The sequence below is a fragment of the Pseudorasbora parva genome, chromosome 16, assembly GCF_024679245.1.
Source record: "Pseudorasbora parva isolate DD20220531a chromosome 16, ASM2467924v1, whole genome shotgun sequence".
NCBI classification, from domain to species: Eukaryota; Metazoa; Chordata; class Actinopteri; order Cypriniformes; family Gobionidae; genus Pseudorasbora; species Pseudorasbora parva.
In genome coordinates this window covers 20,138,254-20,151,967 of record NC_090187.1, presented here as the reverse complement: position 1 = coordinate 20,151,967, position 13,714 = coordinate 20,138,254, and the positions used below count along the sequence as shown (strand labels likewise).

General features: G+C 42.1%; 1 protein-coding gene across 4 annotated transcripts in view; it reads left to right on the top strand.

The window, feature by feature from the left end:
• Positions 1 to 13,714, top strand: part of LOC137043632 (protein unc-13 homolog C) — a 548,445-nt gene that overhangs the window by 509,879 nt on the left and 24,852 nt on the right. For 3 of the 4 annotated variants that reach the window (XM_067419931.1, XM_067419930.1, XM_067419928.1), the window contains one exon: positions 694 to 853. In XM_067419931.1, the coding sequence (XP_067276032.1) occupies positions 694 to 853 (160 nt within the window). Of the gene's footprint in view, positions 1 to 693; positions 854 to 4,602; positions 4,759 to 13,714 lie in introns of all 4 variants that reach the window. The other variant, XR_010898550.1, reaches the window with a different exon arrangement.

Here is a 13,714-nt window from a genome sequence, read left to right as displayed (position 1 = left end):
GGCTCTTTACTGTTGCTAAACATCTTTGCACATTAATATAAAATTGAATTATCAAACATGTGGACTGGTGGGTCTCTTTTCCCTATCATTTCTTGTCTGCATTTTTGCAAAAGCTTCCAACATACCTCATCTGATCAGATTGTACAGCTATGTTTCATATGTTTCATAATACAGCATCCATTATACTGAGCAGGTCTGGTTGTTCTATGTTGGATTTCTCTTTGCAATCTTACAGCAAGTCTAGGTAGTCTCTGGCAATCAAGTTCAGGTTTAGACACAGTCCTAGAGATAAACAAGGAATTCTAATAAAAACAGAGTTTAAAGGCCTTGATACGGAATTTGCCATAGTATTTTCTTTCCTATCGTGACATATATCTGTAAAGGTATCTGGCACAAGAACACATGTAGGGTGGACTTGATTTGGTTAAAATAATTGATTGGATGGTTTTGGTTTGCTAGTGGTGGATCTCATGTGAGAGTGAAAGGTTGTCCCGCCCTCATACCAGTAAACACGTCATCAGAGAAGAGAAGTTATTTTGATTAGATGTGCACACAAAAAAAAATAATTCACAATAAATACTGCAGTATTCCATGAAAAAAAAAAAAGATTTGTCAATTTTGATTTTATTGTGACTTCAATGTCTTACCATTGTTTGATGATCTAACTCAAAACCATCCTCTTCTTTTCTGCAGTTGTGGGTGTGAACAATATCAACTGGCAGACCAATGCCATGTTTCGCCCCTTCGTGGAGATCAATGCCATTGGCCCACACCTGGCTGACAAGAAACGCAAGTTTAGCACCAAAACCAAGAATAACAACTGGTCTCCAAAATACAATGAAACATTCCAGTAGTGAGTATTCATTTTATACAGGATTGGTATAAAAGTTGGTGTTTACAAAAATATATAAAAGTATGATGTTTATGGAGATGGAACCATGGTAATATAAAAAAAACTGTACCAAAATATGGTAGAATAAGCACATATTCAATATCACATATGCTACTGTTCAAAAGTTTGGGGTTGGTAAGATTTCTTAAATGTTTTTGAAAGGTCTCTTATGTTCATCAAAGCTGCATTTATTTTATCCCCCAAAAATTGCTATAATATTGTGAAATATTATTAAAATTTAAAATAACTGTTTTCTATTTTAATATATTTTCAAATGTAATTTATTCCAGTGATGCAAAACTGCAAAACATTTTAGCAGTCTCCAGTCTTCAGTGTCACATATTTCTTCAGAAATCATTCTTATATGCTGACTTTGCAGTTGATGGGCAGAGCCATAGAGCATGACTTCAGTATTAGAACTATTTAAACATAAAATTGATCTCAGAAATTCTGTTGGGATGATGAGAAACCTTCACAAAACATCTGCTAATTTTAACGGAAAAGCAAGTATACTGTATGTGGGATTTGGTATGGCAGAAAGCATGCAAAGAGCACTTCCTTTATAATCTCACAAACTCTTGCAGTCTCACAAAGAACCGTTATAATCAGTGAAGCTGACTGCACGATGAATCTCATATTTACATAATTGTTTATAATAATAAATAATAATAAATCTCCCATTCATTGCGAAATTGTTTAAGAATATAGTACAACTGCAGTCACATCTAGAGCAAAATAATCTTTTTGAACCACTTCAATCAGGTTTTCGTCCCAAGCACAGCACAGAAACAGCACTTTTAAAAGTGCTAAACGATCTCCTTTTGGTTTCTGATTCTGGTACACACTAGGGGTGGGTGATATATCCTCAAAATTATATCACGATATTTCAAGTATGGAACAAAGTTTTATTGGTTATTGCAGCTGATAGGCAGTATATATTAGTATTAGTATTAGTAGCATTTATTAGTGCAAACAAAATGAAGGGCATTGTCCATCCTTTTCCAATGAGCTACTGTCATTGATGAGAGAATATTTAATTCAAAGTGTAAATCTATTGTCATAAGGTGGCAGCAGCAGCAGTATTATAATCTCACACAGCGCAAGTCAAATGAAAGCAAGTTCTTAGTTATTAGTCTTTTCACTGAAAATCTTAAGTAAAAAATATAACATAACATTTTAGTTTAAAGAGGTGGTAAAACACGATTTCACTTTTCTAACTTTAGCAAGTGTGTAATGTTGCTGTTTAAGCATAAACAACATCTGTGCTGCACATTTTACGGAGGAAAGCTCACGATAGTCGCGAGTTCAATGTAGGATTCGCACAATGGCTTGTCCTGAAAGATGGAGCAGTTCCAACTTTAAAAACGGAAGCTGTTTACGGGCCACAACCTGTAAGTATGATTTCGTTTTCGTCGATTTGTTTTCCTGTAATAGTTCATATTGTTAATTGTACGTTGTAGCAGGAAAATAAACAAATGTCAATGCTGTTTGGCTCGGCAAACCAGTTTGTTAACCCTTTGACATGTATGCTCACATTCTAGACTGGTCCCTGGAGCGTACGATCACATATATGTGGTTTTGAACGTTCAGTGATCAACTGCCAAATTCAAAAATGTAAATCTAGCTTTAGCATGTTCACTGGCACTGAGCGAGAGACTAAGTGAGTGAGAGACTGACTGAGCTTAGTGTATTTAATGTTTATTTTAGGTTCCATACACTTCAAATTATATTACACAATCACAAAAATGTCACATATATCTGATCATAGGTTGTAAATCCAGCATCTCTGTCAGTGTTTAAACATATAACGGCGGCGCGGACGCCTACAGCCTGTGATAACTTTATCGATCAGCTAACACAATCATTTTCTACCCTGTTCCCTCACAAAAATAGTAGTGTCACATAAGGTGAATTCAGGGTGATTGGGACACTTTTCCGAAGTCATCTCAATAACAAAAAGTGTCCCAATCACCAGAAATGGATGATCTTGTGTTGTAAATCCAGCAGGCTCCGTCAGTGTAACTGTCACTGTAATATGCGGTGCCACAGCCTGTGATAACTTTACAGATCAAATAACACAACAATTTTCTACCCTGTCCCCTCACATAATGTCACATTGCATATTGTATATTGCACCGGAGAAGTGGATAATCTTGTGTTGTAAATCCAGCAATATCCGACTCCCTGTCAGTGTTGCTGAAAAACAGAAGCGGCACCCCGTCCACAGCCCGTGATAATGTACCGATCAACAAATACGTGTACTAGGCGGTTAGCAAATTAGAACACAGGCAGCTAAACAATCTGAGCCCATTGTGTATTTTTGAGGGAAAATCATAGAACCCAGAAACCATCAGACCGTTTTTACAAGGAGGGACAGAGCAGTGTAGAATTAAGGTAAAATAAATGAAAAATAATGCAATTCTTTAAAAATGCACAGTGCACCCCGAAAACACAATCAAGCCTTCGAAAGAATGTGTTTTCCCACCACTTTAACAATAACTAAAGTCATTTATGTCATGGTCTGTCTGAATATTTTATTATGGTTGGCTTGGAATAAAATCATTTAATGCACGGGTTGTTCCCAGATTAATCATTGTTCTATATTATTGGACTTGTTTCATTATGAAGCACGCACACGTCACTCACATACAGAGATCGGAGAACGCGCTGTAGTTTCAGGAGCACAGAAACGTATCATCAGTGCCGTCCTATGACTTTTATCAATAAAATAGCTTCGCCAGTGGATCACTAAATTATATTTTTCAGCAATCATGGTGTTGCATAGCTTTTTTTTAAGTAATAAATGCACATCTTTTTCATTATTAAGAGAGACACTGAACAGGCACAGTCAGGCAGGCATGAATCTCTCGCTCTCTCTCGCTCTCTCTCTCTCTCTCTCTCTCTCTCTCTCTCTCTCTCTCTCGGTAATTAATTCAAATAAATGCTATAATCCATTTTTTCAAATAAACCTAATCTTATGCAATACTTTATCTCTGTGTCTGATATAAAGAAGGAAGAATGCTAGATCTAACAAGCCGTAACTGATGAAAATAACCATCAATTGTTACCCTTCCGATTCCAAATATTGTGCTGCAGACATGAATAACAACTTTAAGTAGTCAATATTATATCAGTTGTCAAGAGGGCTGACCTGCTTCAAGTAGGTCCCTTTTTAGGTACTTAATCGTCATTGGAGGCTTTCATATTGCTCTTTGTGTATACTCTCAAGTATTGTTGTGCACACTAGGGAAAGAAAATCCACCGTTCATCATTTTGTTGCTATATCATTGATATTGCGATATGCCACTTTTTTATCATGTAAACATGTATACTGTATCATCATGAATAGTATGTGTAGTCAGGTTCGTAGTTTTATCTTTATGGTGGGGAAGGAAGAAGGCAGGGTCGGTGTGACTGGGACTAGCGATACTTTATATTTCTCATACACAACACAAGCACGCACGAGGGCGTAAAACTCAGTGTCTCAAACTCAATCTCAAAACTCATAAACTCATTCAATATAACTCTGGATCTTCTCAGGCCCAGGGGTGACCGCGTAGTCCCAGTCCAACTCTCTCTCTTCCTCTCTCCCCACAGCGGCTTTTGTGCTGTCTCTCCACGCCAATTACTGAAATCAGACACAGTTGTTATTTATTTGCACTTGACCTACTCACTCCCCGCTCTGCTCCGTTCCTTCTCTCCCGCTACAGACCTCGCAAAACCACACCGCTCCGCCACATACCCCCACAGCCTGACTCAGACCGGGGAGCCATTCGGCCTGATAAATGACCTCATAGTTGAGATCTCCCACTCGCCGTGTGACCACGAAGGGTCCTTACCACTTCACGAGTAATTTAGAGCTCGAGGTAGGGAGCAATACAAGCACTTTATCTTCTAGTGCAAATTGACGGAGCCTAGCACCTCTGTTATATAGCTGTCTCTGTCTGTCCTGAGTATGTGTGAGATGGAGGCTGAGGGCTTTTCCATTTTAATAAAATTACTCGTCTAGCAAGCAGTGTGAGAAAGGCAACCAAATTAGAGAAGTGAGTGGGAAGCGAGTACCCATCCGGCAACACCCCAAAAAGGCCAATGATAGGTGATAGTGGTATGTCTATAGATGTAATGAGAGAGAGGCTGAGAGAGAATTAAAAACTGACACCCAGAACAAAGAAAGAGCTGGACAGGTCCAAAACATGTGTGTTAGTGTGGCTGGGGCTAAGTGACACCTGTCACACTCTGGGTCAATAGTTGGATCAATCTGTGCAAGCTTACATTTTGACCAGTGAACTCTATGAACCACCTTACATTGAATAAGGCAGTGGCGTGCACAGATAGATGAGGAGTGGACCCTACCCAACACCGCCTCCCATGTTTCCTGGTCTATTTCAATATTAAGGTCTGAAGACCAACTGGTACGCAAACAGTCATTGGGAGCAGACTGTAATGTGGCAAAAGTGCTGATTAACTTGGAAATTGAGCCTTTAGAGCAAACATCAAGACTTAGGATGGTATCAATGGCAGACAGAGACAGATGGGAAAATTTGGAAAAATTTTACGAACAAAGTCGCGTATTTGTAAGAAGCGAAAAAAGTGACTTCTCGGAATGTTATACAAAACATTTAGCTTGTTAAGAAGTTTCATCCAATCAGAGCACTGTTTACTAAGTGACGTCAGTCAATGCCTAGCAGTCAGAAAAGACGAACTGAATGCTCCAATGCAGGAGATTAATACCTCCTTTTTTCCTTCAGTAGTGGGTTTATGTGAGCGAGTTAATGACATGAATGTAAGTTGTTTATTACCTATTATCCTGTGATCATTTCAATGTGTTTAAAAGCAGATATGTGTACTTTATGGAGTTACCACGAGGTTGTTTGTTTACCATCGCGGCAGTTCCCGCTAGCGCCTAAGCGCCAAAGTTCACTCGTAATGTGGCATATAACTAATGCCTAAGTACTTTCATAGTGCGAGTAATATATCTGGATGGTGTTTTATATGGTTATTCGTCTATATTTATATATATATATATTACGTTATGTGCTGTTTGTTGTATCGGCCGTTACTGCCTGTAATGACACTATAATGGCATCTCTCATAACTCACTTCACGTGTGTACTCAAGACGCCATCTTGTGGACTAACTAAGTACTGCAACGACTTTAATAATGTAACCAGTTTATTGTCTATGTGAATGTTACTGATTATGTATATCTAATCTTTATTGTTATTCTTTGATATTTCAGACCACTCACTGTAACCATTCAAACTGAATTATCAGTAAACTCCAACTCTGCTTCAAGTGAGTCTTATGTGTTCTTGCCGACACACCAGTGCGGATATAAATCCACCTCTTCCAGTACAAATACAGTCCTTAACTAAATCTCTGAAACATTTGGTCCTTCGAGCCGGATAGCTGTGTCTACACTGGATTAATGATGTCAGATGAGCAGAGTGCAGAGTATCAAGTTCAAGGAGCACGCCCTAGACGTTCCGTTCGTCAACCAGCTTACCTGCAAGATTTCGAGTTGCAGTATGCTGGGCTACCTACACTGCAACCACATGTGTCAAATGAATTTCAGCAGGATGATGAGGATGATGGAGAAATTCTTATGGACCATCCACATGCATCCAGTACTTATCATGAGGAAGGGGAAGGGACTGTTGGATCGCCTTGGTACCTTACTACAGATCGATAGAGTGAGAGAGATGAACGCAGCCCTCAATGGAAACAACGTTCTTCACCCTCTGACATCCGAAGCACAATGCGTGATCTGGAACAAGAAAATAGACTTCTCTGTGCTGCTCAGTTTTCCATGAGGGAAGAGATCAGCCAACTTGTAGAGATCCAGAAAAGCATGCAGGAGATGTTGATTAACCAGTCGCAAAGTCAGAGGTCAATTTCTACGCCTAAATCACAGACCAGAGTATCAACCCCTCCAGTTTCTTTGCCTAGAGTTGCCAGCCGAAAGTCAGAGTCTCCAGTGCCTTCACCAGCCCCTAGAGCCTTTCCAGTACCTGCACCACGCCGCCGTTCTACACATAAGAATACAGATCCTTATGCAGCTACAGTCAGCTATGCACCGCATGCACCTTCTTCATTTCAGCCTGACTCAAACGTCTTTGCACCAAGCAACGTTGCTGCTCATGTTTCCTCAGACACTGATGACACTCACAGAGTTACCCAGGCCACATGGCAACCAACGACAGAAAGGAGAGCGCCTTTCATCTCCACACCTCCTACTCCTTACTCCAATCAGCTGCATGTAGCCTCAGTTAACCAATCAGGGATGCAGACTAACACTTCAAGACAGGAGGTCTTTTATAGAGGTCCACAGCCAACCATTCCAGATTTTATCCGTAGGGACCCTAGTGAATTTGCCCGTCTCAAACTAGCATTGAGCAACTTACTACCTGATGAAGCTACAGAGCTATTCAAGTACCAGGTTTTGGTAGATCACCTGAAGTTAACGGATGCTCGCCTCATTGCTGATTCCTTTATCAATTCATCCACTCCCTACTCAGATACCCTGGCGGCACTCACTGAACGGTTTAGTCGACCTCACCAGCTTTCTCTGAGCAAAATTGCTGCCATTATGGATGCATCAGATATTCAGCCTGGCGACACTGTAGGCTTTGAACGCTTCGCTCTTCAGATCCAAGCCCTAGTTGGATTCCTTAGGACATTAGGAGCTGAAGGAGACATTGAATTGCATTGTGGATCCCATGTGGCTCGACTTTTGTCCAAGCTCCCTCCAGAACAACGAGCATCCTTCCAAAGACACATGAGTTATGAACCAGGCTCAGTATACACACTTCTTGATCTAGCGAAATGGCTTAACTTCGAATCTTGGTGTCAAGACCCAGAGAGCTTTGGTGGATACAAGCCCCAGAAAGATATAGCCCGTTCTCGAGTGCATCAACAGAAAGAGACAAAATACAAGATAAGACAGACTACAATCCTTCACGGCTCAAATGAACCATCTCCCACAATACCACCAGTGCCAACCAGGAGTCAAGGCAAAGGGTTTGCTTTCTGTCCATACTGTGACAGTAAAGAACATTATCTGAGTCAATGTGCCACATTCCAGTCCCTGACTAAAGACCAAATGATTGACTGGATTAAGACTAATAACAGATGCTGGAAGTGTGGACGCAACCACAGAGCTGCACAATGTACTCTCAAGAAACTCTGCCACTTGTGTAATGGAAAGCACCTCCAGATCCTCCATGATGTCAACGTTAAAACAACGAAAGAAGGGACTTGTTTAGTCAGCTCAACTAGCAAAATGCTATACCTAGACCGCCCACAAGGATTCAGCAGTGTTCTCCTGAAAGTGGTCAGAGTCATTCTGAAGCATAAAGGACAGAGCCTAGATACTTACGCTGTGCTTGACAATGGTTCTGAACGGACCATGTTGTTACCATCAGCAGCCCGGAAGTTAGGACTCGCAGGCCAGGCAGAAGACTTTGCCTTGAGAACTATAAGGCAAGACATCACCAAGCTTCGTGGTGCCTCAGTGTCCTTTCAGGTTTCAACTCCATCTCAGCCTGGCAGGAGTTACAACATAAAGGGAGCCTTTACTGCAGAATTGCTGAGCTTAGCTGAACATTCATACCCTGTGGCAGACCTTCAGCGGCGTTACCAACATTTGAGAGGCTTACCATTCCCGCCTATTCACAAAACCTGTCCCCTGTTACTGATTGGAGCAGATTATCCTCACCTAATCATGCCGATAGAACCAGTCCGTCTCTGTCCACCTGGAGGTCCGGCAGCTGTCAAGACAAGATTAGGTTGGTCTTTGCAGGGTCCAGCACGAGTTTTTGGAGATAAGGTGAAATCTCAACAGTGTTTGCATATTGCTGTTAATCCCTCGATGACAGAGTTGTTCCAGAATGTTGAGAGACTCTGGCAAGCAGATGCGATTCCTAACAGAAACGAGAAATCTGTAACTCGGTCCAAGCAGGACCAAGAAGCCCTTGACTTGCTCCAGTCACAGACTGTCAAAGTATTGATTGATGGTGTGAGTCGCTACGCCACTCCACTCCTGCGGAAGAAAGATATGCCCATTCTTCAAGCTCCCATGGAAGCAGTACTCCCGAACCTTAGGAGCACAGAGAAATGCCTGGAGAAAGACCCCAGTAAAGCAGCTGCCTACCAAAGGGAAATGAAGAAATTAGAGACCTCAGGCTACGTTGTCAAACTCCCACCTGAAACAGTTAATTTACAAAGTTAGTCATGGTTCATCCTTCACCACATTGTTCAGCACAACGGTAAGAACCGTGTGGTTTTTAACTGTTCATTTGACTTTGACGGCCATAACCTGAATAACTACCTACTGCCGGGACCAGCCTTAGGTCCATCCTTGTTAGGTGTATTCCTGCGCTATCATGAACATCCAGTGGCAATAAGCGGTGACATAAAAGGGATGTTCCATCAGGTTCGTCTCCTCCCAGAACATAAGCATCTTCTCCGCTTTGTTTGGCGAGACTTGGACAGATCTAAATCACCAGACATTTATGAGTGGCAAGTGCTACCTTTCGGCACTACTTGTAGCCCGTGTTGTGCCATTTATGCTGTCCAGAAACATGTCATGGATCATAGCACTCCTGATGACAATATCAGAACCACTGTAGAAAGAAATTTCTATGTGGACAATTGTTTGAAGAGTCTACCAACAACTCAAGAGGCAAGGCAGCTGGTAGACGAACTCTGCACCCTCTTTGCCAGCGGTGGCTTCGAACTTGGCCAGTGGGCAAGTAATGATCCCGGTGTGGTGGACCACCTGCCAGCTGAAGCGAGATCCAACAGTACCGAATTGTGGCTGTCTCAAGATCGTACCGATGTGCACGAATCCACATTAGGTTTAAGATGGCACTGCAAAATCAGACCTCCTTGGGTATAATACCCGTCCTGTGAAGTGTGGACCATGTACCCTTCGGCACATTTACAAGGTACTTGCAATGCAGTACGAGCCCTTAGGAGGTTTCGTACTCCCATTTACCACACGGGCCAAGATTTTAGTTCAGAGATTATGGGATAAGTGACGGGAATGGGATGATCCCAATTTACCTGATGACCTTTTGAAATCCTGGAAGGGATGGGAGGCAGAACTCCCTAAGTTAGCAAGTATTTCACTTCCCCGCTGTATCACATCCTCAAACATTGATCAGTCTCACATAACCCAACAGATTCACATCTTTTGCGACGCTTCCGAGCAAGCGTATGGGTCTGTTGCCTACCTACGTACTGAGCAAAACAGTGGTCCCATCCAGTTAGCTTTTGTACTAGCAAGGTCCAAGGTTGCCCCAAAACGACGTCTGACCATTCCCTGACTAGAGTTGTGTGCTGCCCTGAATGGTGCCCAGTTAGCTAAACTCTTGCAAACTAAGCTCACCCTAAAGATCAATACAGTGGCACTATGGACAGATTCCACCACTGTTTTAGCCTGGCTCAAATCCGAATCATTCCGATTCAAGGTGTTTGTTGGAACTCGTATAGCCGAAATTCAAGAGCTTACTGAAGAATGTACCTGGCGATATGTGGATTCCAGCAGTAACCCAGCAGACGACCTCACCCGAGGTAAAACTCTTTTTGAACTATCACTGCCGAACAGGTGGAGCCAAGGACCATCATTCCTACTTAAGTCTGAATCAGTATGGCCTATCACTCCTCCCACACAACCACCGGAAATCAAAGCAGAGCAGCGTAAAGGAATTTTCTGTGGCCTTATGACAGAAGTGGTTGTTCCTGACATTCCTGACCCAACCAAGCACAGCACCTGGGGCGAGTTAGTTGAGGCCACAGTCCAAGAGCAAAAGTGTTCAGGGCCACCATCAGCAGTGGACTACCAAACCGCAGAATGGCATATCTTACAGAAATCCCAAATTGATAGTTTTCCTGATGAGTACAAATTGCTAAAGGCTGGTAAACCTGTACATTCCTCTAGCCGACTGCTTACTCTGGCCCCAGAATTTGATGACTCTTGCCAGCTTATCAGAGTGGGTGGACGTTTACGTCGAGTTGAAGGACTTGAGTTATCATTGATACACCCTGTAGTCCTGGACCCACATCACTGGGTTACCAAGTTATTAATCCGAGACTATGATGGTAAACTCTGCCATCCAGGACCTGAAAGAGTCTTTGGAGAGATGAGGAGAAACTTTTGGATACTGAGAGGACGGGAAGCTATCCGCAAACAACAACATCTGTGCATAGACTGTCAGAAATGGAAAAACAAACCAGTTATTCCCAGAATGGCAGATCTACCACCAGCTCGACTCAGACTACTCAAACCTCCATTCTACAGTACAGGTATGGACTGCTTCAGGCCATTCCAAGTTAAAATTGGCAGACGATGCGAAAAGAGGTGGGGAATCATCTTTAAGTGTATCACAACACGGAGTGTGCATCTAGACCTCCTTACATCTATGGATACCGATTCCTTTCTGATGGCCTTGAGGAGGTTTGTAGCTCGCCGTGGCACACCTCGGGAGCTATATTCAGACCATGGTACTAACTTCCATGGAGGACAGAGAGAATTGCAAGAAGCCTTTGCATTGCTCACTCCACAGATTCAACAACATTTGGCGAAACAAAAGATTTCTTTCCACTTTAACCCACCTGGAGCCCCACACTTTGGAGGCGTATGGGAAAGAGAAATTAGGTCAGTCAAAACTGCCCTACGCATCACAGTCAGCTCCCAAGTCGTAACGGAGGAAGTTCTCCAAACAGTTCTCATTGAGGTGGAGGGAATGCTTAATAGCAAACCCCTGGGTAACACTTCCAGTAATGTAGCTGACTTTGACCCTGTAACACCAAATTATCTGCTCATGGGGCGGCCGGATAGTTCACTACTACTTGTAGTTTATCCCGCTACAGAGCTTATGGATCGACGGAGGTGGAAGCATAGTCAGGTTCTGGCCAATCAGTTCTGGTCCAGTTTCATCCAACACTACCTGCCTACACTACAGACCCGCAACAAGTGGCACAAAGATGTCATTGACATTTCTACTGGAACTGTGGTAATGCTCATTGAGCCACAACTACCACGAGCATTGTGGTTGGTAGGCAAAGTTGTGAAGACCTTCCCAGGTTCTGATGGCCATATCAGAGCAGCAGATATTCAGGTGAAGGATAAGACCTATACCCAGCCTGTTGCTCGCCTGATCCCCCTTCCTGCATTCACAGATCAGGAGGAAACTTGATTAGCCCCTCAGAATGCTTAATATCGCCTGATTAGTACAAATATGCATAGCATATTTGGGGGCGGCAGTATTAAGAAGTTTCATCCAATCAGAGCACTGTTTACTAAGTGACGTCAGTCAATGCCTAGCAGTCAGAAAAGACGAACTGAATGCTCCAATGCAGGAGATTAATACCTCCTTTTTTCCTTCAGTAGTGGGTTTATTTGAGCGAGTTAATGACATGAATGTAAGTTGTTTATTATCATTATCCTGTGATCATTTCGATGTGTTTAAAAGCAGATATGTGTACTTTATGGTGTTACCACGAGGTTGTTTGTTTACCATCGCGGCAGTTCCCGCTAGCGCCTAAGCGCCAAAGTTCACTCGTAATGTGGCATATAACTAATGCCCAAGTACTTTCATAGTGCGAGTAATATATTTGGATGGTGTTTTATATGGTTATTCGTCTATATTTATATATATATTACGTTATGTGCTGTTTGTTGTATCGGCCGTTACTGCCTGTAATGACACTATAATGGCATCTCTCATAACTCACTTCACGTGTGTACTCAAGACGCCATCTTGTGGACTAACTAAGTACTGCAACGACTTTAATAATGTAACCAGTTTATTGCCTATGTGAATGTTACTGATTATGTATATCTAATCTTTATTGTTAATCTTTGATATTTCAGACCACTCACTGTAACCATTCAAACTGAATTATCAGTAAACTCCAACTCTGCTTCAAGTGAGTCTTATGTGTTCTTGCCGACACACCAGTGCGGATAGAAATCCACCTCTTCCAGTACAAATACAGTCCTTAACTAAATCTCTGAAACATAGCTGATCAAAGGAGGAAAAAGGGCCTTTGATGTAAAGATCCGCTACAGAGTGGACACCCTGATTTTTCCAGTACACGAATGCACCATCCAGAATCGTAGGGAAAACAACGGATTAGAATGTATGGGGGAAGATAGGGGCATGACTTGAAATCCAAAATTACGTAAAAACTGAGTCCAAATTCTGAGACAATTTTTCACTATTATGTTATCTGAGTTCTTCAGTGGAGAGAGTGTGGTAGGAAAACATTAAATAGCCTTCAATGTGGAAGATTTGCAGGAAGCCTTCTCAATGTTTAACCATGCCGGAGGGCTGTCCAAATTATTTGAATCCAACCAGTGTAGCATGGACCGCATATTCGCAGCCCAATAACAGAACTGAAAATTATGAAGGGCGAGACCACCCAGACGCCTTGGATTCTGCAGAATACGTTTTCGAATCTTTGGAGTCTTGCCATTCCATATGAAATGAGAAATAGAACTATCCAGTGCAACAAAAAAAGACTTTGGGATAAAAATAGGGATACACTGAAAAAGATATAAACATTTAGGGAGCACATCTTTATCTTTTTCCTTTTTACACAATTGATTCTACCTACTAAGGACAAAGGGAGGAGAGACCAACGTTGAAAGTCCTTTGTGAGGCGGCTAAGCAACGGTGAAAAATTGTGATTGAATATATCTGTGAAACTCTTTGTCACCTGTACACCTAAATATTTGAAGTTATGCAGAGAAGCCTTGAATGCAAAAGAAGGTAACGGAAATTCGGAGGCAGCTTTATTAATAGGCATTAGTTC